This window comes from Melanotaenia boesemani, chromosome 9 (assembly GCF_017639745.1).
Source record: "Melanotaenia boesemani isolate fMelBoe1 chromosome 9, fMelBoe1.pri, whole genome shotgun sequence".
Lineage (NCBI taxonomy): Eukaryota > Metazoa > Chordata > Actinopteri > Atheriniformes > Melanotaeniidae > Melanotaenia > Melanotaenia boesemani.
The window spans coordinates 11,550,974-11,578,692 of NC_055690.1; the positions used below are offsets into that span (position 1 = coordinate 11,550,974).

General features: G+C 40.7%; 1 protein-coding gene across 4 annotated transcripts in view; it reads right to left on the minus strand.

Moving 5' to 3' along the window:
* The window catches only part of nectin1b (nectin cell adhesion molecule 1b), a 157,996-nt gene that overhangs the window by 87,380 nt on the left and 42,897 nt on the right, over positions 1-27,719 (minus strand). For all 4 annotated transcript variants that reach the window (XM_041994184.1, XM_041994186.1, XM_041994187.1 and 1 more), the window contains exons 2-5: positions 17,648-18,019; positions 15,102-15,401; positions 14,275-14,392; positions 8,225-8,376 (exon numbers count right to left, since the gene is read on the minus strand). In XM_041994184.1, coding sequence (XP_041850118.1) covers positions 8,225-8,376; positions 14,275-14,392; positions 15,102-15,401; positions 17,648-18,019 — 942 coding nt within the window. The remainder of the gene's footprint in view (positions 1-8,224; positions 8,377-14,274; positions 14,393-15,101; positions 15,402-17,647; positions 18,020-27,719) is intronic.

A 27,719-nucleotide genomic window follows, 5' to 3' on the forward strand; every position in this document is an offset into this window, starting at 1 on the left:
TCTATTATGCCGTGGATTCAAAAGCATTAATGTTCAGATGTCAAAGCAAGAAGTTCAAGGGTGAGGAGAAGCATGCAGGGGCAGCTGGAAACCATGACTCTAAATATGCACCTCAACATGTCTGACAGCAGGTTTCTATTTGAAATGAGAGCGTAATAATATACGAGATATACACATGGCCTTTGGATCTATGAATAATGCAGGCGGCAGTGTAAGAAGGCTACGGTACAATATGGTATAGCACACAGATTGAGACAGATGACAAGTGAGGACAAACAAATTTCACATAGCAAGGGGAGCCTTTTGCAAAGCTGACATCATAATGTCTCTTGTCTCTGTCAGAAAAAAGAAAGAGACAAATGGCTGCATGGAGCAGCACCGCTGTTAGATGTCAGTAATATACGGTGCGTTACTTGTTTTATTCAAGGATGCTCTAGCTGCCGTCTTGCAAGTTTTATTACACAGTGCAATGAGTGTGCCATGGCGTTGAGAAAGCCAAGCGATACCGCAGTGACAGCGAGACTATGGCGCCTGTTTGCAGCTGATAAAAACGAACAAACACCTACTGTTATATGAGGGAGGACAGGATGTGTATTTATTTAAAAATAAACGAGAAAGGCTACATTTAGTGGATTTGTGCAAACTAAATTCTTCTTAAAGGTACTGTGAGAAGACCAGGATTATTTTTCTGGATTTGTCAGCCAGTTTATTGTGACAAAATCTCTTATTAGACCTCGGAAAATGGAGCTGTTACATTCTCAATGGGATGTATGGATAGGTTAAAGGAAAAGCCGAACCTCTTAAGAATACAGCAAGGGGTTGGATGGTTTATTTAGACTGTTTCACTTCTGCTGCGATCACCTTTATCCTATGATAAAACATTTAATCATCACTCCTTCTAAAGCTAACATCCAATACCACCATTAAAAAGAGTTCATTGTTCAGTAAGTTCTAGAAATTTTTAGAATTAACTCCAAGGTTCACTAAAGCTGAACTGGGAGAATGTGGTACCTGGGATTTTGAAGATACTTTTAGGAGGTGCTTCATATGAGAACACAATCCAGACACTTTGCTTTATTAAACTAGTTTTCTTGTATGAAGTCTGGAAAATGTCTTAATGAGCCAAATGGTAGGCGTGTAGAAAATTAATGTTTAGAGTCTAAATTAATCTAGATTGTGACTGCAAATTATGTTATTTTTCACCTATTAATTAATATTGCAAATATTATTTCTCATTACGGTTATGCTGTTTCACCAAAACTGTTAAAAAATCCCTAAAAATGATTGTTTTCTTTGTTGTGTTATTTTTTCCTTACAGAGAAAGTATAAGTTTTGGTTTACTGTATCTGCACATCAATGTGCTGCATCTCTGTTGATGTTCCTACTGATGTTGTACACTTTGCGTACATTTCTAGGGTTCATTTAGTCTAAAAGACTTATGAGGAAGAGAGAGACAGATGTATGTCCACAAAGCTTCATCCAACCGTTCAAGATAAGTTCCACATAATGGTTTTAAGTCATCACACTTTTCTGACTTTCTCTGACTTGTGATTCCTTTTACAGAAGTTTAAAGAGGAAATTTACACCTTGTCACTTCTGCCTCTGACAGCAACACAGACTTGCTACTGGGAAGGGATCCATGTAACACGGCCCATATTGCCCCAAAGGTGTTGCAAACTGGACTGTTTTATGATGCACCATGGACTGTGTTACTACACTACTACTTGTTGTGCAATTGAGAAAGATTGAAAAAAGAAAGATAATTATAACATCTCATTTCAGCTCAGAGTAACATCTTCTGCTTAATAATTGGCTTAATAGCAGTGTCCAGCAGTGCCGTTGGCTCAGAACTGGCAGAAACCACTGGGACCCAGCTACACCCTTCTACTGTCTGGATAAATCTGGCCAGAAGTGGTCTTCATGGAATAGTTGCACCCAAAAGGCCTCTGATGTGGTTACAAGGCCAAACGATTTAACTATGCACAAAAACATAGGAATCAGGGTGCAGGAAAATGGCAGCATGTGCTCTGGACTGATGAGTCAAAATGTGAAATATTTGGCTGTAACAGAAGGCAGTTTGTTTATGAAAGGCTGGGGAGCAGAACAACAATAAGTGTCTGCAGGCAACAGTGAAGCATGGTGGTGGTTCTCAAGTTTGGGGCTGAATTTCTGCAAATGGAATCGATTTGGTCAGGATTAATAGTGTCCTCAATGTTGGGAATTACAGACAGATACTTATCCATCATACAATTTCACCAGGGAGGCAAATGTTGGCCCCAATTTTTAGTGCAGCAGGACAACAACCCCAAACATACAGCCAAGGTCATTACGAGCCATTTTCAGTGTAAAGAGGAACAAAACGTCCTGGAAGTGAGGCCATAGCCCCCACAGAGCCCTGATCTCAACATCATTGTGTGTGTCTGGGATTACATGAAGAGACAGAAGGATTTGAAGAAGTCTAAGTGCACAGAAGCTCTGTGGTATTTCTTCAAGATGTTTGGAACAACCTACCAGCTGAGCTTCTTCAAAATCTGTGTACGATTGTACCTAGAAGAACTGATGCTTTCTTAAAGGCAAAGGGTGGTCACACCAAATATTGATTTTCATTTCTCTTCATTCACTGCATTTTTTTTTCTTTTGAGAGCTTAAAACTTTTGCACAGTACTGTATGTGCTATTTTGTTTTTTTAGAAAAAAGAAAAAGAACATCACTCCCTCTCACCATCACTGTATCTAACTGTCTCTGCAATTAATTGGACTTTAGTACTTGGAGGATGGAGAAAGTGACAGGCAGTGAACACTAAAAGTTGACACATGCTGTTACATAAAGTCATGTAAACAGGCTCCTGCCCTTTCTTCCACCTCTGCCTCTGCACCGCTCCCAGATGCTGTTTGCCTCTGAGCTTATTTCTGGAATCCACTTTTGCTACTCGACTAAATTCCAAAAATGAGACTCACTGAAGCATCCCCCCTCTTCCTCCCAAACTCAGTCATGTGGGCATGCTTATTTATTTATATTTCCACTGCACAGCCTGCGATTTATTCATCTCATTTTCATCACGTGATTCCGATTTTTCCTCCACCTCTTCTCCGTTAACCTGATTTTCCCGCACAGGAGCCGACTATTGCTTGTTCAGGCAAGCGTGAACAGATGTTGGCACGGTAGCCTGTGCTTACACATCCATCCTCACGCTTTCTTGCTAAATTGAAGAGAACGCTCTCACTCCATCCAGTTTAACCCGAGTAGCAAAGCCCTGTAGCAAAGCTGACTGCACCTCTGCTCACCAAAGCAACTCGGCGCCACAGCTCTGACAAAGGAGGATGAAAGTTAACGCTGCTGAGGCATAAGGGGAATCTCCAAAAGGTTCACATGCTAGCTGACCCCTAGCCGATCTGATATCATTCTTTACAGCTGATCCCACTAAAATGGAAGCTATAATGCATAGTCGTTGACTCCATCTTGTGAATATGAGCATATTATATTAATATTGTGAGGGAGAATCAAGGTTAAAGTGAGTAAACAAATATATCCTGTCTTGCTTCGCTTTCCCACATGTTATTTTACTATTCACTGCCAAGAATAAAAACCACACATCTTTTTCTCAGGGGTTGATAATAACATGACTGTAAGGCCATACTGACAAAAAGGCCATTCATCACATCTTATTATGTGCTTGGAAGTAATCTAAGATGGCGGCATTGATTTGTTTCAAACACAAAAACAGAGTGTGATGGTGAGAGATGATTATCTTAATGAAAGACTGATTTTGCTCTCTCAAGTTGGGGAAGATCTTTGAGGTTAAACCACTTAATTCAAACCTCTTCCTGTGGCTTTCTCCACCACAGGGCTGACTGATTGAGGGGCATTCCTATTAGACACTTAAAAGCTGCTAAGAATGATTCATCAAAAATTAACTTTCTCAGTTAGCTTCTTTAATTATCTTTACTTTTTAACACAGCCTCTGATGCCCGTTAGTAATTAGTTGATTAATCAGATCTGACGACTTGTCAACTTACTCTCAGGAGAATTCTGAACTGCATGTAAATGAGAAAGGTTTTTGCTAAGAAGACGCCCATTACAACAAGCTCATCCCTCGTGCTCTCCTCCCTCTCCTCCTCATTTTCCTTTAGACTTCCTCTTTTCCTGAGAACGACGATTGATTAAAACCGGAGAGCGGTTCATTAGATTCTGACAAGTGACACCATATCTGCTGAACACATGTCCTTGGAGAAAGCTGTTTTCACCAATGTGATGTACTACAGTCAGTGCCATCTAAACACCAAACACCATCCTCAAACTAATTGAAACAAGGTGCTCTGTGGCCCCGCTATCTGCAGAGGTGACAGTTATGCAGCTCCCACAAATCTGTCCATGAAAACTGAGGAGGTTGATTAAAATACACTTTCCTTAAGTGCTCCATCAGTGCTGCCTCCCAGGGTGAGAAAATAGCTTTTCTCTGATACAAACAAGTTGTCAAGGACATTTTATCTTCCTGACACAGAGGGCGAGGCTGTCTCCCTGACAGGTGTGCTGCATATTATTGTGTCAATCTGAAAATTAACCCAAAATGAAAACAAAAAGGAGTACTGCAAAATCCATGCATAATGCAGACAGCAGCGGAGCATTCCCAGAAATCTAAATCTTGATCATGATAAAAATATAACTGTGCACAATGGTGTTATGAGGAGCTGATTGATTGCTTGGGTGGTTCTTTTGTCATTGCTTTGACAAAGTTTACAGCAGGATAAAAAGACCAGCTTTTTATTGACTCTAATAATACAAAACTCTCCAGAGAACCTCTAAATCCAAAAAACTATTAAATGAGGCTTTTTGACAAGGAAAATAAATAGTTATTTGACGTTTTACTACTCAAATAGACTTGGTCACTTTCCTTGTTCTGCAGAGCAGCTTTAGTAAGACCCGATGCTGCAGGCTTGAACAGCTGCCATCACCTGCCAGATCTCAGCCAGGTCTGTCTGAAGCTGTTGGGGGCCAAAAGATGCCCACTGAAGCTAATAAAGCATCGCTATACTTGTTAAACCTCCATTATGCACAGGCAATGTTACGACTGCATGGAGCACTTTAGAAATTCAGTAGTAAATGCACAGCCTACCCTGAGCTTTACTTCTAAGTCTTTTATTCACTTCAAGCGAACAGAGTATTACTCTTGTACAAGCTGACTGACATTCACACACACATTTGAAGCCAAATGCTGACAGGCGGACATTAAGACGGGGTAGGCTAACATTTCACATTATCAGCAGAGAGCACATAAGAACAGGAATGATACCACTGTATCAGTGATGCCCCTGCAGGAGACACAGAGACAAAACCGTCCTGTCCCTGTCTGCTGAATCTAAAGCACCAAACCATTAATGTTTAAAATCAGCTGCAGCAGTTTTAAAAGCTGCTGTGAATTTTAACAGGATGCCACATCAGCGCTGAGGCTCTGAGCTGCGCTTTAGGAGGAGAGGTTAGCTGTTCTCCCCTTAACATGCCACTGTTACTATGGGAACTGGTAACATACTTTTTAGGCTTGTATAGTATACTTTGGGGATGTATCAACATAAATTCAGGACTTCTGTCATGCAGGAGAACAACACCTGCAGCTTGTATGCAGCTTCATTTAGTACAAGAGACATAAAAAGACAAGGGTGAAAAACTACACAGCTTTCCTTTAAAATATCTACATTTTATTTATTATTTATGTCCTCCAAATTTTAACTTGGGGTTTCTCTACAACATGTTTACATTTCTTTATGTCTTCAAGACTAATAGTCTAATAGTCTTCAATGCTGCAGAATGTCATTAGACTCTCTTAAATCTCCTTTTGTCTCTTTACATTGTCATTTTCTGACCTTAAGAAAATTTTGGTGGTACAGTGATATATTGTATGTACATTGTTGCACTGCAGCATCCCAAACTGAGAAACGGCATCTCACAACTACCAAGACTCTGTCATGTTAAACATTACAGGAATTAGGTAAAAATGTTTCATATTGATGTCAGGAAGAGAAACCTGGACTGCAGATGTGTCATCTAGGCAGTTCAGAAGGAAGTCAGCATGTTTTCGTGTGATTCAAGAAAAATGTGATTATTGTTCCATCTATCCATCCATTTTCTGCTGCTTATCCGGGGTCGGGTCACAGGGGCAGCTGCCTAAGCAGGGAAACCCAGACTTCCCTCTCACCGGCCACATTCAGCAGCTTGTCCGGGGGGATCTCAAGGCATTCCCAGGCCAGCCAAGAGAAGTTCTGATTATAGTTAAACTGACTAAAACTGGACTTTTAACTGTTGGGAGTTAAATTCTTCTCTGTTTATACCCTAAATTCTGGACAAGAAGTAAAAGAACAAAAAACTCAGGATAACCACAAATTAATTGTAATATAAGCAAACGGTGATCCAATTCACCATTCCACATGGTACTAATGTGCCGCCAGCTAAACTGTCCATCAATTGTTTGTGATGTAATAGGTCAGCTGGAAAAAAGCCCAGCACTAACAAGCTAAATGAGGGACATAGCATCAGTTATCGCAGGGGGGTCGGACATACTGTGGTTAATAAATTGATTCCTTTCTCTTATATGGGTCCAGTTAAATGTCCAGTTAAATTTGACCCTTCATGTACGTAAATGTGGGAGAAAACGTCTCCCTCTGATGTGAACCTCTGTAAAAAAATGTAGAAAGTTATCCTAATAAGGCTTTTTCCTGGATAGTTTTCGAGCCCTAATTAATGTGATGTATCATACGTGGTTGTATTTATTAAACAGGAGGAGAGTTAAAGTCAGAAGACCTGCTGCTGAGAAGCAGGATTATTTTCACAGTCGCTGAACAATCTGCAAACCTTTACGCAGCCACAAATGTTAAAAACAAAAACACCAATCTCCAATCTTGTATGCAGATAAACTGAAAGTGAACGCACTCGAGTCACGCACCCACGCTTTGTTCACCTTGCTCACACTATAAAATTATATGAAGAAATGATGAGAATAAACAGAACAACTACTGGGACAATAGCATTGTGGTTTGTTAATTTAAACAATCAATGAAAACACAGAAACAGAAAATTACTTTGGTGCCTTTGATTTGTTTTTCCAAAAGGAGTACAGAGCTTTATGCCAAACAGTCCATCTCTTTGGAGCACACTCACTCAATACAGGCTGGTGCACGGTAATTTCCTAACACAATATTACTTCCTTGCTTTGCTGCTCATAAGGGTTGTTCAGGCTCTTTGAGATTTGTAATATGACACTACAAACTTTCCTACTTTGCGGATTTTCATAATGTAGGTTAACACGTCATATCCTATAAAGCTGCTTTTTTCTTAACCTTGACAGTATGGACACGCTGAACGGGAGGAAACAGAAACAAACAATACTGCAAGGAACAGCTGTTTGCTTGACAACAGTTACCGTGTTTCCCGAGACATGACTTAACATGCAAAGCAGTGTGAGTTAGAACACCTGAGAATCCCAGAAACCAAGCAGTGCACAGAAGAAGGAGAAACCTGCCAGTCTGCTTAGACCAAAACTGTGACCGTCTCCAAACAACACACACACAGCTGCCAACAATCAGAGGAAAAATCTTCTTATTTGTAATGTATAGTCAGATCTGGTTTATAATATAGCAAGGGCTTTGGGTACAAAATATGCTCTCCTATGGAGAAGTACCAAGAGGAAGCACAGTGCATGTGTGCCAACAGTTATGTGCAAGGCAAGGAAACTGAACCAGTTTTGTTCAGCATTTTGTTTTCCCCAGAAGATGAAAAAAGAAAAGAAGGAGCGCAGAGCTCAACTGCAAAAGAGGCACAGGTTGTTCAGAGAAATGTGAGCGTGATGTGAGCAAACTATGATCAATACAGTACCCTCACCTCAAACCTCCAATTTCCTTTGTGTTATTTTAGGTGCTGATAACAGACCTGCTTTATGCCACCCCCACACATGTGTTTTGGATGTGTAAAAGGGCAGGTTGGGAGGAGGCGGTCGCTCTTAACACTATGTGTGGAGCTCTTGTACACAAATAAAGATAGGATTTTTTTTTTACCCTCCTCTAACCTGCCAGAGTGGGATCCACACTGGAAACACACAGGCAATTTGCTCTGCATGTGTGCTGATATGCAGGTCTGAAGCTCTGTGACAACAATTGTTTGAAGGCTACTGTATTGATGAAGCCATGCGAGAGTCACTGCAGAGAAAGAGCGGAAATGACAGCAGCGAAACACCTACCTGTGATGTTGACATCCACGATGCCGGGGCGAGTCCCAATGCCATTGGTGGCGTCGCAGACGTACGTTCCGGCCAAGTCGTAGGTCACTGGCCCCTTGAAGAACAGAGTGTTGTTCTTGATCTCCACATTATTTGGCAGGGAGCCGTTCAAGCTGCAATTAGAAAGAGATGCAAAAATTGAGAAAATGTAAAAATGCAAAAGTGCTCTAAACCAAAAGAAAAATAAATAAGCAAAAGCTTCCAGATGCAAAGCATTTTAAAGACAAACAAATACAGTCTGACATGCTAAACAGACCTAGATGTGCATGTCTAGTGAGCAGAATACCAAAAATATTTGACAGGGCTGCATTTCAGTCGTCATCCATCTATCCAAGCTAAATTATGAAGGCAAGGAATCCCAGCAGGTCCGAACAGGTAAGATATAGCTTATGCTTGAGGACAGGCCGTTTCGGCATGTGGAATACAAAACATACAGACAAAACAGAAGGATGATGTGGTGCTCAGGGGGGCTCCTTCCTCCACTATTGCACATCTCACATGGCTAAATTTAAAAGTCAAGGGAGCTGTCAGGAGAGGCAGCTGATCGGGCGATAAATGCAGAATCTACCAAATGCAGGGCTGTCACTGAGAACTGCAGCCCATTTCTCCTGCCTGAGGTGTTTGTCTTCACGGTTCACTATCTCTACCTCGTTCAGACTTGCTCATGTCCTTTGATCAGGTCAGTCCACCTCGAGGTCACGGATCATAAACGCAGCAGCCCTCTACTCTATTATCCGGACCTCTTTTATACAGCCCGTGGGCTGGAAAAGGTTTCAACTTTCATGACAATTAGCCCTTTTCCTGTCGCCTTCCCCTCGATCAGCTTCATCAGCTTCTCTGAATGGACTCAGTTTAAGCAGAGTTACTGGACATGATTGTGAGATTGCTGGAAGGCCCCTCAGTCTGACTGTGGTGACAATAAGTATGCTGCAAAAATTCTCCCTCCATCACTACTATGTCAGAGAGACTTTGAGAAGAGACTGCTGTGTGAGAACATTAAAAACAACGTGGCGCTCCATTTATTAAAAGGAGAGAAAAACAAGATGAGATTACAGAGAGACAACAAGATTAGCTCTCCTGCTAACAATGGTCACAAATCAAGTATTTAAGGTTTACTTGACAGGCTTTTAACAAGGCTGTTTAATAACGGGGAGAAAGACACAATGACAAGCTGAGCAATTCACTTAACTTAACAAATCTGTGTCTCTGTCGACACAAAAAAAGATGATCAAGTATTTATTTAGCAACATATTCAAGAATAAAAGTAATAGAAAAAGCTGAGTTTGAGTTGTTTTTCCATTGGTCACCATAGCGAGGCAATCACATCGAAGCTGCAAACAACCCTCAATAGAGTATGTCACGATTCAATAATCAGTTACCTTGTGAGCCTTTATCAAATGCTGAGTTCAGCAAAGCGCAATTGATTTGCTGCAGAAATGAAAGGCTGGCAAACTGCGATTCACCACTGATTCTGCCACAACCAGCAATGTCTACATTTGTGTGAATCATGCGTGTGTGTGTGTGTGTGTGTGCATGAGTGGAGCCAGAGGACCAGTAAAATGGAAGGCTAACAAAAACCTTGAGCGTGATGCAGATTCTTTGAATACTGATTGTGCATGCATGTGATGCTCATGCACAGCTGTGGGTGCACAGGTTACAGGTTTCATGATACACTGCATAGATTTGGTGAACATAGTTTAATGCAGAATTGGCTATTTATAGAGACAAATATAAAAATTACAGGTATTTTCTTAAGGAAATTGCTGAAATTTAAGTATATATGGGAACGAAAATCTTTGTAATCATACCAATACTGACTGGACTGTGCTTTATCACAGGGCAAAAGTGTCTGACACCATTAAAGAAAATGTTTCACTAAAAATCTGGCATGAGGTATTTTACCACAGACATACATTGTTCCAGAAGTGAGAGACTATCAAGCCCTGAGAAGTGAATGCTAGAAGTTAGAAAATATTTAGCTAATTATATATAGGGGGCAATAAAATGAACTTCTCAGTGTAATAAAAATAAAATAAAATAATAAAATAAAAATCAAGTCATTTTCTCAGCTCTGTGAAAGACAAATTGCTGTTTTACTATATGGAGTGTGATGCATGGCACTTTGTGCCTCCAGCCATTTATGAGGTGATTTTATGCTCTGTTTACTTTAATCTTAAGATTTTCACACATTATTTTGTGTAACTTACATCACATTTGTTTATTTGCTGCCTGTCCAGGGTGTACCTGCCTCTCACCTAATCGCTCTGCATCCTTGCACTGGAGTAAGTAGTTATAGACAATGGACCGATGGGTTTTAAATAAGGAAAAAATAACAGATAAATATGTTACTTTATATAAATTATCTCTTATTTTAATTATATATGAAAGTGAACTAGAAATGTGAACTGCAGAATGTTAGATTGGAGCTTCTGCAGGTCTGCTGCAGAGCATGGTGCTTTATGGTCTATTGTACATAAGCTGGGTTAATAAACATTGATTTTACACAACTTCTCACAGTGCAGTGCGGAATAGTTTGAGCACACAATATAAAAGCTCATTTTATATTCTGACAGCACAAAAAAAAGACACAGTTAACAATACTTTCAAAGACTGCATATAAAGTTGTGGCTAGTTTCACAGCAAATTACTGTACACACTCCAGTCTGTACACAGCACTTTGCTTTGTTCTCTGTGAACATTTGCATTATTTCTAGTCAAATAGGATGGAGTTAGTTACTCAGTTTTGCTCTAAATTATCATCCTTCTTTTCTGTCTTCATCTTTTCTGTAGTTTTTAGTAGTTGAAATAAATAATTATGGTCTGTAAATTTAAATACCAAAGATGAAAATGGGCACTAACTTGTGAAAATAAAATTAATGGTAACATCCTCTATTTAAAAATATAGTCTGATTAAAACCAGTGCAGCTTCACCTTCTTTCAGAAGCAGAAATAATCCAAATAACATGACATCTGTCTCAGTGAGCATCCTTCCCCTCTGTGTTTCAGCTCTGTGAGGTTACCAGTCTCTACTTCCTTTCACGTGCATGCAGACTGTTCCACATCCACATTGTTTAACTGAGACTTCAGTAAAGATCTTTTCCACAATGTTTTCAGACTTTTATTGATTAAAGAGAGGACTAAAAGTGATTGAAATGGCTCATAGACATGAAGGCTAAGTTACATGTGGTTTAAAAGTGAAAGTTTGAAAGTCTGCTCTCAGTAGACGGTGATTCCATGTTCACACTCAGAAAAGATTTGACTTTCTGGGACACCGTCTGTGGAATTGTTGAGGCTGTAATTCCTAAATCACGTCAAACGATGTCCATTTCTTGACATTTATAAATTCAGCTGATGCCCAGAGGCATCTTATTGTTAGCACACAGCCATTGTAGTTTAGTATCTATAATACTTTATGTGGCACATTAAATGTGGTGAGACGAAGTGATTGTGTATTTTTGACAAGTAATGCTATAACTGTATTTGGTATGACTGAGAAGTAGGTTAAAAGACTAGGAATCAGCTCATTTTTAGCCCCACGCAAGGCACTAAATGAGGGCTATACCAGGAATCTACACCAGTTTATCACTTCTATCACTCTCTGGAATGCAGAAGACATTTTCCCAGTTATATCACATTTAAGCCATTTAGCAGCTGCTGGTTATGATAATAGGCTTAGCATGGATACGACTGTAAAGATTCATATTTTAGTTTAAAACATGGGGGAATAGGGCCCAAAAAAACAAAAGACTTCATAATAAGAATTAAGTTGCCCATAAAGAATGACTATTTAATTAAACATTTACTTTCCTGGACTGAAAGTTTAATAACATTTCTTCACTGCTTAAATAAAAGAAATGCCATCAGCTTCCGTGCCCGTCATTGCAGCAGCACAGACTGCACTTTCAAACAAACCATGACTTGAATACCATTTAAAAGGCCATTAAATAATGTGCAAGTTTCATCCACAGCTACTGGTGACTGAAGAAATGAACCAACAGTTGTCTTACTGTGGCCTTTAATCAACATGACTAATAGAATCACATTTCCACAATAGAGATAAGCAAGGCAGCTAATTAGAGCATAGTTTGAAGTAATCACACTGTGAAATGCAGTAATAACAAAATACAGATTTTTCATTTATAGAATCCCTTCTCTTTGAGAAGCTGAAAATGCATTTTGGAAGGCGGGAGGATCTGTGTCTGCTGGAAAATAGCTTTTCAATGAGAGAAAAAAAAAAGAACATATGAAGTCTGAAATGTTATCACACAAACAACTGAATTGTAAGTGATAATAAACAAATCTTCTGCCCTCTCTCCTCCTACTTGGTATTCTTGTGCCGACTCAGAAAACTACTAAATGCACTTGCAACAGAGTCGGCGAGTAGCGAATAGGCACTCTGGAAACAAAGAGTTGAAACTGGATGCATCTTTTTTCTTTAGTTGAATCGTTGCTGTATCAGCGAAGCATCCCATTAAACCATTTTGAGGCATATGTTAGGGCCTTGTGCTCTGAGAAAAGAGAAAGTTGCTCAAGTGAACTCTTTAAGAACAGTTTGTACGATGCTTGAGTGTTGGAGAAGAAAAATAAAAAGATGATAATTATATAGGCCACTGTACAAAAAGGACACAATACACATTATAAACCTATATGTGCAGGGATACCGCTGACAGTCCTAAAAATAATGAGGATCTGCATTTGACACATTTAATGGACTAAGCTACACCTCTAATGCACGTGCTTGTGACGTAATCCTGGCAGTTCCAGATCGCTCTATCACAGCCTTGTGCTGACCTCCACCGTGGAGCCCAGGGGAACCTTCACAACAGATTTGGCATCTCATTCTCAGTACAGCAATGGCCATCCTCTCCGATCTGTCACCACGGTGACCTTGTCTTTGTAGATCACATCTCTGAGCCTCCTCCACTTCTCCTCCTATCTACCCTTGCTTCAGATAAATACAAGAAAAAGACCCAAACGAGGCCAAATCTCCTCCTTTTTTCTTCATGTTCTGCTGCTGATGCATGTACAAAAGTGTCTCTGCGCTGAGAGGTCTATTCAGCCTTAAAAAAAAAGAGGAAAGGGGGGGGGGAAGACCCACCCACCCACCCCCTATGTGTCATTAAAATCCCACAGTGATCCGTGGAGGAGATACAATGATGGTGCAATGGTCTATTATTCTACTTCCACTCAAGTTCAGTGATATAATTCCCAACCATTTCTCAGACAAAAGACAAACTACTACATTCAAATCTCAATTTGAACATTTAATTGAATTTCAAACCATCATTCACTACTTTTACATTAAAACAAAGAAGGTATTGAACCTAAACCTAACTCCTAACCCTAGGCTGAGAGGAGTTTAATAAGTACAAATGAAAACAAACATCTCTGCATTGCAGCTGCATTCTTTACATGTTTCATTGTTTTTCCCAATGTTAAACTTTGCGTGGCTATTTAAAAAATCCCTGCGTTTGTCGCCCTGATGTCAGTACGGCGGTATGCAGCTTCAGCCCTCTCCTCTGTGTGTCAGGGACAAATTGCTGCTTCTGTGTCCTCTAGAGAACACAACAGAGCATTACCAACCCCCCCCTCCCAACAACTCACCTGCATGCTGGTACTAAGACATCAAAGCAAAAAAAAAAAAAAAAGTGCACCCTGCTTGCATTTATCTCCCAGTATCAGTGAGGATACGGGTGCATGTTGCCATTGTGAAAGGCCTATTGTGTTCTATTGTGTTCTGCCTTTGTTCTAACGCTTACCTTCATTACAGTTCTTACATACAAACAGAGACGTTTCTGTTGAGGGTGAAAGAAATTACTGTGTTCCTACCTTTGATGATTACCTTGTAGATAAAGCACACACGTTTCAACATTCCCCCTACTTTCCTAAACTTTCATAGACCCTCAACACCTGCGTTATTTTGCCCCCAGGAATCTGGGGTGAGTTACGGCACATAACCGTGCTGTTTTCAGAGCTTTAAGGGGTTTTGTTACGGTTAAGTCAGGACTCACAGTTTCCACTGGTAGATCGTGACAGGGGGGTTAGCATCAGCCCTGCAGGTCAGCTGAACGTTCTGACGGTTCAGATACCAGTTTCCATCAAACCCCTCGATCTTCACCTCGGGTTCATCTGCAAGGAAGACACGCTGTTTTCAGTTCATTCCTCAGCAACACCACAATAAATCACTGTACACCTGCAGAAGCTGAACAAGAGATCAGCAGTAAAAACAGTCATGCTCAGAAATGTCAACCTATTCAATAATTCCAACTTCTGAGCTATTTTCTAAAGTTACTCAGTCTCAGCAAGTAATCTTTAATGGTACTAGACAAGGGATTGGAAGTAAATTACGTCTAATCAGATCTTCTGAACAGTAATCTGCTGCACTTTCTGACATATTTCTAAAGTTTACAGTTTAACTGGTGCAGATACTTAGAACAAGCCTGAAAGACAATCGTTTTAAATTGATTAAAATAAATATTCCAAAAACTAAAAGTAAAAAAAAGAAACTTCTGCATGCTGTGAGAACAGTACTGGCTAAAAAACTTATCTCCTACTGTAAAGTTTTCTCTGAATCAATTTCCAAGTCAGTTGTGTTTGTCTTGAATTATTAATAAAATCTAGTAAAAAGACATGAATTAAAACAAATATCAACCCTCTTCCCTGTAAACTGCAATAAGTGGCATTATGCTGCAATGACAAACAACTTTGTCAGCAAGAAAACATGAAAGTATAAGACAATTTCCTCATTAAACACGTGAAAAGAAGAAAAAAAATTAGTCCAAGTTCCTAAAAACTGAATAGTAAAAGAGGAAACATGTTATCTGAAGCTGGCTCTTACACTGCACATTGAGCACCACGCTGTCCATGATCCTCTCATTTCGGTACGTCACGATGCACGTGAGCTTCTGTTTGTGGGTCTCGCGGCTCGGTATCACCACGTAGTTGCTCCGTACTGTCACCGTCCCATTTTGGTTGCGAGTTTCCTGATAAGTGGCTTCACCTTTCAACCTGGTATCCCATTTGATCACACTCGGGGGCTTCCCGTTGGCTGCCACACAGGTTGCCACAGTCATCTTGCGCTTTTGAGCCCTGGCCACGATTGTGGGGGTCGTCAACGTCATCCGCGTCATAGGCCGGGCTGTGGATTAGAAAAGGATGAGTCACATGACCAGAATGTAGAGTCTGACTGAAGAAGAAGGATGTCTAACTCTGCTACAATCAAGGATCTGAAGTAAATTAAACTAAGGGGCTGAGATGAAAATAGTGTTCATTCAAATCAGACAAAGTTCTGCCTCTTTCCTCCCTCAAAGCTGAAGCAGCTCTTAGATGTAGAACCCACTTGAATCACCAAATGCACAGTCATCCAATTTGAATCCTTTGTGAGTTGCCAATTAGCAATCTACTTTTGGTACATCAAAAGGCAGGCTCGAGCTCCAGCGAGTGCACAAGAGAAAGAGAGCGAGAGGCCTCTTTGAACAGCACCGGTCGGTTATCTGCACACTAGTTCCTGACGTTCACTGAGCCGCTGCTGACTAAAAAGTCCTGGGAGGCTCGGTGGCATAAAATGGGGACTCATAGCTGACAAAAAAAGGCTCATGGATCAGGGACTACCCAAGCATAGTGCTTCTCCTTTATTGGGACTTAATGGAAAACACACCAGCACTTAATTACTAATTATTTCTCTAATCAGAGTCAGTGCAAAACCTTTTCAAAGATGCCACTTTACAAGAAAAACTACATCTCAAGTACAGTCTTTTTTTTTTCTCTCTCTCCTTGCATGATGAGAAATTACACACTCTGAAGTGGCCTTATTGATTTCCATCTCACCTTCCATTTTTATTGACAGCAATCTGAGGCAGTTTTCCGTTTTATAATCTGGTTCTGGTGTTAACACGCCAATCATCCCATCATAAGTCAATCAAAGTGATTTTTTGTACTATGTACAGTTTGCCCTGCAGTACTGTGAGGGCCTTGCAGAATAACCCATGTAGAGGTCGGAGCGTTCATTTAACTGCATGAGCACTTTTACTGTAAACAACTCAGTTACACTGAGCGCAAACATAAAAAAAGACATCTGGTTTAAGGTGCTCTGAAGGAATTCAGCTTACTTTAAAACAGTGCCTGTGGCAAAGCTACGTTGAAGAGCAGAGATGTAAAAGTTCTTTTTCTTTTTATTTCACCCTTCAGTTAACTGGAGGATGCCAGCCTGACCCTGTGTAACTATGAGAATGTTGTGTTTCTGCCAAAAGTCAAAGATAAACCAAATTTGGATAACAGTTTGTATGTCACTGGGGTGACACATCAGATCACCAAGGACATGTTTGTAGAAACAGATTCTTGACTGATGTTATGTTTTAGGATTAAATGCAGCATATAAACTACTCACAAAAAGTTAAGGACATTCAACTTTTGGGTGGAATATACACAAACTGTAAAAAGTTGATGCTACACTGAAATTATATCATGAATGTAGGATAATGTAGACTCATGTGATGGTAGTGTAACAAAAACTAAATATGGTGGTGGGAACACCACAACATAAAAATGACAATGTCTCAATAACTTGTCATGTGTTATGTGTCCTCTTGGTCTGAAGATGTCAAAACCTGATTCATGTTGATTCATGGTTCAGACGGTTCTATTGTTTTTTTTTTGTTTTGTTTTTTTTGTGGTTAATCACCATGTCATAAAAACATAATTTTGTGCAGTTTGCATTTTAAATTTTAGAGAAAGTCAAATTAAGTTAACCTGTAAGGGTTTTTGTACATTTTAGATTCAGTCTGACATCATTCAACGAGCCAAATATCCTAAACTTACTGTGGGTAGCGTGTATGTTTCTGAGCTACTGTTACACAATGTGCTCTGCAGAATCTGCCTTTGTTCTCCAAAATGCACAGGCTTGTAAGTTTCCAGTTATGCAACAAAGCACAGGTGAATCCAAGCAGTAGTCAGGTTGGGGTTTAAATGCATTTTCTTACAGCCTGACGTGCAAATATACATTTACAGCTTATTTCCATCAGTTTCACAATACAGGCTCTATACATACAGACGGAAACATGCAAACAGAAGAATGCTCTGCAAAGACTCACAACTAACATAAAAGGCAAATGTTATGATATAAGATGTGGTGTAGCCCTGGATTCTTGTTTTCAAGTGTTTACAGTGACACAAATTCAGTTATATTTCTTTAGTTTACTCTGGTTTTCCTCAGCTGCTGTATGATTCTTGCATTAAATATGCCATCAGAGCTGATTTCTTGGAGACACAGGCTTCTCCTGGGTTATGTTTGGGCCCAAATTATGGACATAAAGCTTAGAAAAGAACTAAAAACTGCCCCTAGTGTTTTCAGTAAATATGAATCTGTGTTTTTAACAGTGTCCTTACCATACACAGTGAGGTTAACCATGTTCTCTCTGTTGCCTGCAGGAAATGTGGTATACTCGCAGATGTAGGCCGCTTCGTCCGACAGCTGCAGGTTAGAGAATACGATGGTGGTGTCCTCCAGCGATGGCGTGCGATGACGCACCGCAGCCTGCTTGAAGCTGACCCGCTCCTTGAAGGGCGGCAGGACCGATACGCCCAGGGACGGGTTGGCTATGGCCACGTTCTGTTTGGTACCGTTAAGCAGCTTCTGCCAGGTGACCTGAGAGATCTTCACTGGCGGGTTACTGTTGATGAAAATGCAGCGCAGCTCCACTTGTGAACCCACAAAGCCAGACTTACTGGAGTCCATCTGCACCATCTGTCCACTGCCAGCTAGAAACACACAGAGAGGGAAAAAAAATTAATTACGATTAACAAGTGTCCAAGGCCAAGCATGGCACTCCAGTCAATAGCAAGTACATGCACTGAAAGTCAAGGAGTCAATTCAGCCTTGTAGGTAGTACACACACGTACAGCACTCCCAGTCAAGCCTACAGATGTAGCCACACACACTCCTGCAGGATGCCACAGATATGTCTGCTCCCTATATGTCAGTGTAAAAAGTTCGAACATGGTGGTTGTGTGTAAACGCTGGGGTACGTGTTATTAACATAATGGGAACATCCATACAGGCCCGTCTTTGTCCACGAAGGTCCTGTTTCTGATGAGAAGGGAGGGCTGAGCAAGAACCAATGCATCACTAATGAATGAGTACAAGGGCAGAGGGTTGGAGCCAAGTCATCTTCTGCTGCGCTCCCCTCCATCTACCCAGCAACACACTGGGTAGCCCATTGTAATTTTAATTACTTGCTACTCACAAATACTTCAATGACTGCCTCCAGCTCCTATTAAAAGAAACAATGTGCAGTCCTGTGTAAGCACTCAAAACAATGAGAACACACACATTAGATATATTTAAAACCCAGCAATTATGCCCCCTCTTCCTTACTGTCGATGCCTGTGAGAAGGTTGGTAGCAAAAACTAGCAGCATCAGTTGGAGAGGAAAGATCACAAACCTCATTAAGTGGGTCAGTCATAAGTCATACAAGTGCATACTTGTTTCTCATTTGAAATTTGTTACACTAAATTTACTCCAAAACTCTTACCAACCACAAATCATTGCCACATTACTGAAAAATAACATTTTTTTTCTTTCTTGCAGAAAAAGTTTCTGTTTTACAGAACTGACACCATAGACAATCAGTGCAAACATCATGTGCACAGAGGGAAGTGTCCCTTTTACCTGCTGACTGTTATATTTTACATTAGCTAAAATCATGGAAAGTCATTTTTTCTTACACTCCTTTAACCTTTAACTGTCTGTGTTTTAACATATGCATTTAATAATAAGGATAGAAAGACCAAACTAAATCTGTCCTTTTCATTGGGATCCGACTGCAGACTGAACAGACGAGCCATTGCAGAGCATCCTGTTGTCTTCAACAAGTCTTTGTTATTGCAGGCTCTGATTTATACCCCCTTCCAGGTGAAGTGTGATGATGTCCCATTTCCTCATCCGACAACCCCTGGCTGAGCTTGTATTTACAACCAGACGTAGCTATAATTATCTCCCATGGATAGACAAGGACCCACAGGAAGAAAGACTGAAATTCCTTCGCTAATCACACTGGGCTCATAAAGCCACCAGTGAATCCAGTAATAAACAGAGAGAAAATATGTTGTGAGCCTGAAGTGAAGAACTGGGGCCTAAACACGAGCCCCACAAACAGAGCTGCTCTTTAACACTGCATCACAGTGACGGATAATCGCTGCCTTCAGAAATAACGTTTCCACAGGGGGCTTTAAAATGTGTAAGAATACGCAAGAAAGATCCATTTCTGTAAACACCCAGTGAATACAATATCTGATGTAGTCAATGTAGATTGGAGAGGGTGTTCTGTGCATGCAGCATCAAGCCATCTCAAGTAGAGGCGAAGGTTATTATGTCAAGATTTTTCTTATAAAATTGTTGGTAGTCGGCTGAAGGACATCAGCACACAGCACACGCATGAAGAAAGGAAATGGTGCAGACTCCGGGTAGAAGACCATTAAGATTAACAATGTATTTTTTTTCTTTTTTTTTTTTTATTTCTTCCATTTTTTCACAGCGGGTGCACAACCCTGACGGTAAATTGTTTATGCTGGCGAGCAGCACATTATGAGTGAAAGGCAATTTCAATCTATCGTTATATGCTCTCAGTCTAATGCTGCCTTCGCTGCCTACTTCAAATCATATAAAAACAAAGTGACAACCTTTTGAAGTTACTGAGTACACATCATCTTTCATTTCCGTCTGAACACATCAGAAAGGGCCCCTCTATAGAGATTTAAACTTGGGGGATTCAAAGATGACAGATTGATTTACTAATACAGTTTGACAGAGAGGACTGGCAACCTTGTCATCTGTACCTTGAGAACCACCTGTGTCCTCATACACCCCAGGGCAATGCTTTACTCCATTTTATCACAGCTCAGATTACCAGTTACGCCAGCTATGGCACCATATTCTTTGAAATCACAAACACAATTTACTGTGTGACAACACTGGTTAAAGTTTAATCTTAAGTTGGAGTAAGGTGGGGCAGCTGTAGACACAGGGAGACTGTAAAAACTTATAAACATGTACCTGGCCAAACGGTAACAGTAGGAGTCGTCTCTGTGAAAAGCTGCAGCCTTTCCCTCCCCCTTCATTTTTCTATCCTTTCTTCTTTGAATCTGTTGTTTCCAGCTCACACTTAACTAAATAAACAGCAGCTTGTGTCAATGCAAGCCAAAGAAGTAGGCATAATTACACAGCCATCATGCCCAAATCTCCTCTGTGAAGGACCAGAGACGCCCACCGGGACCCCATCCACTTGAGAACTGCAGGAGTCCTTGGCTGAAAGCACAGTACAACTGTAATTATGGACGTCAAGACGGAGTAGCAAAGCCATAAGTGAGCAGAGTCACATACATGCAAGAGGCATTAATACAGTGGATTTCAAGGGGGGGTACAGAAGCCAGTGGTGCAGAAAGCGAGATAAGCAAAGTAGTGAAGAGGCAAAAACAGCGCGAGGGAGTAGGGGACAAAGAGGAAGGCGGAGCTTTAGGGAGATTTGTAGGTGTGCTTTCCATTTGATGCTGGCCGGCATTATCATTTGTGCTGCTGCTGCTTTGTTCTCACACTGACAAGAGGGTAACTGGGGGGAGGTGGAGGGGCAGTCATGCTCTAATACACCTGAGGCAAGAGAATGTCTCCTAAAGAGTTGCCAGTGAAAGAGAGGGGCCCCATTTCTGGAAGGAAAAGCAACTGGACAAACAAACAACAACAAAATGCAGAAATGTCCAAGCTGGCATAATGTGAAAAAGAGAGGCTTGACTCACACCAGGTGAGATGACTTGGATCTGAGGGGGGACATAAGGGGCACGATTAAAACAGCTGCTCTGCCGTCTGGCCCCTGCACTGTTAGCAAAAGGCTCCAAAGGCCCGAGCACAGAGCTGTGCACAGAACATTTAACTGTAATAATGCCTGGTTTGTCAGGCAGCAAGGAAAAGCATGTGTTTTGTGTTAATTGCAAAAGGCATGCTGGACATAGCTGTGTTCGGTCTCCCTATGGTGTATGGACAATACCCAGGAAAACCCAGAGGGCAGCTTCCAAAAGGAGTTTAAATGTTCTGAAATTACTCACTTTCAGAAATGTTATTATCCTGCTGGGAAAACATATTTACATACAAAAGAAACAAGAATATTGATTCTGTTCTGTCATATTTTAAAATGAAGGAAAAATCACTAACATTTAATATTTGCATTTTGTTTCTGCTGTATCAAAAGGGGGGGGGGGGGGGGGGGGACAAAAAAAAAAAACAAACAAACAAATACAAAGCACTGATTCAGCCCATAAAACCAAACTGAAAACCAGGATGTCGTCTCCTAAATCCTAGTGGGATTTTCCCATAAACCAACAATTTGGCAGCTCATCTCACAGCTGATATGTAACACAATTGTCTTTTCTCCTGCAGAATTGGCCAACAAACAGCACTTACTGGCAACGCTCATCCAAAGATATCCATTGGTGCCCGAGTCAGATAAAGTTCAGAATAATTCACCCCAAATTGCTGCAACACGAGGAAGGCAAAGATTAAATAGAGCTGAATGCATATTTTAGAAGAAGCTCTCATTAATGCTATTTAAAGCTGCACCAGGCAACTTGGCACACTGTCAGTCCCGAATGGCAGCGAGACGTGTTTGACGTTTCAGAGACTTCAAAACATCAAGAATTTGTAACATGATGTCATTAAACTTCATTCTTCTTGGACCTTCACTTTCTTCTTCTCAGCGGTGTATGGGGCAGAGATGAAGAGCAGTTTCCCTTTTCAGAGGATGGAGCACTCGATTGCCACTTCCTAAAAGGCAGGGAAAATTTTCTGCCTCTGTCCAACACCCACATGATTAATCTGTTTAAGCAAATAGTTCACATCCAAGTTTACAGTCACATCTGCTGCAGCTCCACAACGATATATTTTGGTATAAACATCTTGCCAAGTGCAGATTTAAAGCTTGACAGATGAAGATACATCATCTCCTCATCATCATCATGTATGCTTTAGTTACTTCACTGCTACTTAAGTGGGATGCTGATAGATAAAACATGGCTTGAGCCACTCGGGATAATGACTGTTTAATGTAGTCCCAGTTCCCACGGCGATGGCAGAGGCCTCTATTCTCCCGTATTCATGACCACACATGGGGTGGTAAGGGGGAGTCCAAATCCACTGTCTCATACACACATAAAACCTCCCATTAGCTGCTTGTTTATTCCCCTGGAGGAACATTTTTATCTTTTTTTTTTTTTTGTTTACTTGAGTAATTTACAGCTCATCCAGCGGTATTTGCTTATTTTACATAATAACTACAAGTGATTTAAAAAAAATGCTTTACACAGCAAATTATGGTCTTACTCTTAGGGATAACCAGAGGTTATCTCATTGTGATTGAGGCCCAGAAAGGGCACTTCATACTCTACTTTCAATGTTGCTTTTTGTTGACTGTGGCTAGCCAGCTTATTTGGATGGAGCCGTTTGTGTCAGAGAATTTGTTTTAATCTACACTCCGTCACTATTAGATGGTGCTTCAGCCAGGTCTCTTGAGTAAACAACAGTGTACCTGCCAAAGCAGCTCTCTTTAACCCCTGTCTCTCAAAGCAAACACTCAGCAGCAGAGGCGAGCGAAACCTTACTGGAACAGATGGTTACTAGACCTGTTCCCCATTTTCCACTATCTGGATCAAATTTAAAATCCTTTTTTCTACAACACACTTGTTCGCTGAGGACAATGTAACATCTGCTGTGCTGTAAATGTTAATGATTATCGGGAATATTTATTATGTTAGGCAACTTCCCAATCCTGGATGGCTCCATGAAAAGCTGCTGTGAATTTTGTTTGAACAGTTAGCAATGGCTGTTTGCTTGAGCAGGAGCGAGAGTAACATAATGACCGAGCGCCATGGAACAGCAGTTCTCGTTCTCGATTTTCCCCACCAGGGAGGTAAAATGACAACGTTCGAGCCGGCAGCGCGTGGCTGCTCAACTATGCGCACCAGTTCTCACCTAATGACGCCACACTCTGTGTTTCTGAGGCCACACAAGGTTCAGAGCACATCCACACAAACCCCTTAAGGAGATTTTAGAAGTTTTAAATGCTAGTTTGTCAGCATGAGAGCTTGTCATCTTAGTTTATGAAGATAATAATTCATCTTTGAGTGAAGCATTGGAAAACACTTGGCTTCAAAGAACCAAATCCCGCTGACAATGTGGAGTATATTATGACTTATCATTTTGTAAATTTAAAATATACAGAGGTTGACAGTGCCTTTGGACCTCCTATAATTAATGCATTTTATTCTAATCTAATGAGAAATATGCTGGAAGCAATCTGGCCTTTTAGTTGTCTTTGAATGTGGCAATGACAAATAAAGCTGGGCCAAAAATAAGGCTTTTGCCCTACAGAGAGAGAAAAGAGGATGAGAGAGAGATTGCACGTATTGAATGTAAACACAGCATCAGTCAGCTCTGACCCTCCTCCCGCCCCCATGCAGCTTAGCCAAACAAGGCTGCCACAGTTTCGGGTCTACGACACAAAATAAACAAAGCTGACGTTACCTGGCCAAATGATCAGATGACATCATCCCCCGATACCCGAGAGGGAGCTACTGTCCATACACAAACGCCTGGGTGGAAATGAAAGGGAGAGACCACCTCCTACCTGGCTAATGAATGACTGTAAGCATTAGAGGTGTGTGTGTGTGTGTGTGTGTGTGTGTGTGTGTGTGTGTATGTGTGTGTGTGTGTGTGTGTGTGTGTGACTGAAACGGAGAGAAAAGGCAAAAACAGGAGCGGGTGCTGCCAGTGTGAGTGTGGTATAAATGAAATGATGTGGTGTGAGAGCAATAACAGCCAAATAATAACACATTTAATACAAAACATCTCAAGCTAAAACACTAGGGAGCAATTACACTGACGAGACAATTAGTCAGCAAAGCAGCTCATCCGTGGAATGGCTTCAGCACGTGCACTGATGTGCACTGGCTATTTTTCAATAATGCACAAGTTTCACTGAGCTTTCAAACAAGAGGCCCTGCTGCATGTCTTAATAGGAAAGAGCAGATCAATAAATAAAAAAGGGGCCACAGGCGCACATCAAAGTGATGCATTAGGGCCCCAGACAGCGGCAGGGGCAGGTGTAGGCTCGCAGCACGAAAGAGTTAACGGGTGGGGTTACATAAATGTGATGTAGAGGATTTTGGGGGAGTTAAAGAGGAGAGTTAGCAGTGAGAGTGACAGACACAGGGTCAGCCGTGGTGAGCAGATTACAGCACTCAGGATATTAAAGTGGAGGAGAGACGACGCTGCAGGCAACAAACCTCCCGTGGAAATTTCAGCATTAGCACACGGTGACAAAGAGGCTGTGTCCACATATACTTTTGACACAGACAACATAACTGAACAACAACACAGCTATTAAAGGAGCATGTTTCTTCGTGTACCTTCAGATTGGGCTGCAATCCCAGAGGGAAGGGGCTTTAGATCTAGGTTTGCTCTACACCATAGATTAATACAGATCTTTATCAATTTGACATTCCTTTGAAGCAGAATTTTTTAACTTTTCAAATAATGTGCATATGTTTAAAGAGTTGCAACTTGTAGGTTCCTCCCCCCTTCCTCTCTGCTGTGCTTCGGCTCTGCCTATCTCAACTGGATGTTGCCATGCACTGAAAAGACAGCAACTACAGTATTAGCAAATGCAGCAGCAGCTGTTACTGCAGTGACACGTACTTCTGAGTTGAGCTCAATCTGAACATTTAAAGACGAGTGGGCGGGTGGGGATACACAGGCAGAAATGAGATTCACAAACCACCTACACCACAGAGCGGTCTTTGAGGTGGAAGACTTCTCCCCTCAGCTACACATGAACCAGGTGGTCCTGAACCGTATCGGTCTGAGCCGGTAGCGCTGTTACGCTGGCCTGTCAGCAGCTCCGGCAGACTCTGGAAAGCTGTGGAGACTTGTGGCAGGTTGTGGCAGCTGCAGGAAGTGCTGCTGTAAGTTGCTATTGCTACAATTTGAGCTACTGTCTGTCACCAAGTGAGGATCGGCAGGTAAGTCCGGTGTTACTTTTACACCCCTCAAAAGCACAAACCCATTTCACTGCAGGAATATTTAATCAGAAACTCTGTGACAGAATGGAAGACAAACTAGCAAATCTACACCTTAGAAGTTCACATCATTTCATATGTGTTGGCGGGCATGGTTTTCTATGCCTGCAGGGCGAGGAACCATCTGTTTGCATCTGGAGGGAGGGGCTGTGGGGTTTTTAAAATTTTTTTGTGACTTAGATAACCTCTCTGTCACGAAAAACATAACCTGGTTTTACCCTGTAGACGGCGTTATGAGCTATTTTTTACCCACAAATTTCCGCTCTTAAAATGATTTAAAAAAAATACTAATTTTATCAACAGTATATGTAGTTTTCATCACAATTAAGTAATACTGTGTTGTTTACAGCTCAAAAAACACATTTTTTGGTGCACTACCCCTTTAATAGCACCACCACTCTTTCCAGTATACATGCCATTTTAAATTTACTGCACAGATGTTGCCTTTAAGTTCTCAAATGGTCTTTTTGTTAGATGATGTGCTTTTTAAATCAAGACCTTTTTAAAGGAAAAAAAACACTCTAGAAACGCTTTGACACATAATATTCATGGGCTTTGATTCAGCCTTAAAGAATCACTACTGTACATTTTTTCGCTACTGATGGCTAATTTGGTATTCATCTTGGATCCTACTTGTACTGAGATCCCTACCGACAGTAAAAATGAGTGTGATATTGACTTGTCTTATCTCTTGCACTTGTCTTTTATCTTTTCCTTTAATAAATGTCATCTTGCTTTATTTTTTTATTTATTTGATGATTCAACCATGGTGTGAGTTCAAAATGGCCTGTGTGTTGATAGCCAGTTGCTAGCATGTGATGTGTTGCTGATTAGTGAAACTCTGCTGTTAAGTGAAGCATCATCTTGAAAGTAAAAGTTGTTAAGTGGAGTTTCTCAGTTTTGGAACGCAAGCTGCTGGGCAACTATGACTCCAGGAATGTACATAATGAACGTCCGTGTGCCATCACAACAAGCCAGAAGCACTTTTTTTTTAAGCTCAGAAGAAACATGTAGAAAATTAGTGAATTAAAAAGTTTTATTGGAATTTGACTATAATAATATGCAATTAAGCTTTGATATATTCACAAATAGTGGCAAAAAAGATACAAAGGTATGCAGCTTCAGAGTTTGTGTGGCCTCCGGAGGCCTATTTGAGTGGAGTTGAGCGTATACATGCAGGAGTTATCTAAGCTCCAACCACATTATCAGGCTTAGTCAGATGTTAAAGCTTCGATTTCATGTACTTATGGTCAGACAAACAGATTGACCTTTTGAAACTATAATTAAAATTATTTATTGTGTATGTATTTTTCAGCAAATACAGTATTATGACTTAAAAAAATGTAAACACTAAAATATTAGCAAAATTTAAGTTTAACCTTACTATGCATTTAATATGTATGGGTTTTGTATAATGCTAAATTTCTAAATGAGTTTAAGCTTGTCTATCTTGTCTAGATTGTTTTTGGAAAAAAATGAGCATCAAACTGCTTAACATTTTTAAGATTATAGAGAGAAGAGCAAATAATTCATCAAGAAAATATTTCACAGTTTTCTTTGTTCCTCCTTTAATCACCACTGGTTGTGACAGTTGTTGCTTTGATTGCATTAGTCAGTATTAATGCTGTTTTTCGAAGTACGAACCACAGACATCTTAAGAGAATAAGTGCTGGACAGTGAAACACAGGATTTATTGACGGGGGTGGCTGTGTATGAGCCAGAACCACAGCGGCACCCTATACCTCTGCTAAGCGCTCAGCAAATGCAGCATGAAATGCATAAAGTCCTGCCAAAAAGTGCTGAGAAAGAGTCTGGCCCTGGACAACCATGCATGACAAATCCCTCTCTCACACCATCTGTTCTATTGTCCACAAGTAAAGATAAGTCTTGCGTGGAGTACAAACACCGAATATTTCCATTTGATTATGCCAGGCACTTGTGTTGGATACATCATAAAACATTAAGATTTTAAAAATCAAACAACTGCTCAGCTGGAACTGGATGATCAATTATTGGCTTTATGAGGAAATGGAAACGGGCATGTGATATGGAAATCTCCTGCATGTTTAGTGAAAACAGGACTAAATGTGTGTAAATTCACACACTCAATGCAAGGTGACCTTTAGAAAAATTCAGGAAGAGCGCAGAATATTTTTTTCCGTTTCTGACCCCTGTCAAACTTTGCTGGCAGAGTTTTTTTTTTTTTTTTTTTTTTTTTTTTAAAATGCCAGGTAAGATCTCAAAGCCACATATGATGGAGGAAATCTTTCAGGGATAAATGGGTCCAGTAAGCATAGCAAGAGGTACTGCTGCATGACCAGTGGGTTTATTAATCCATGA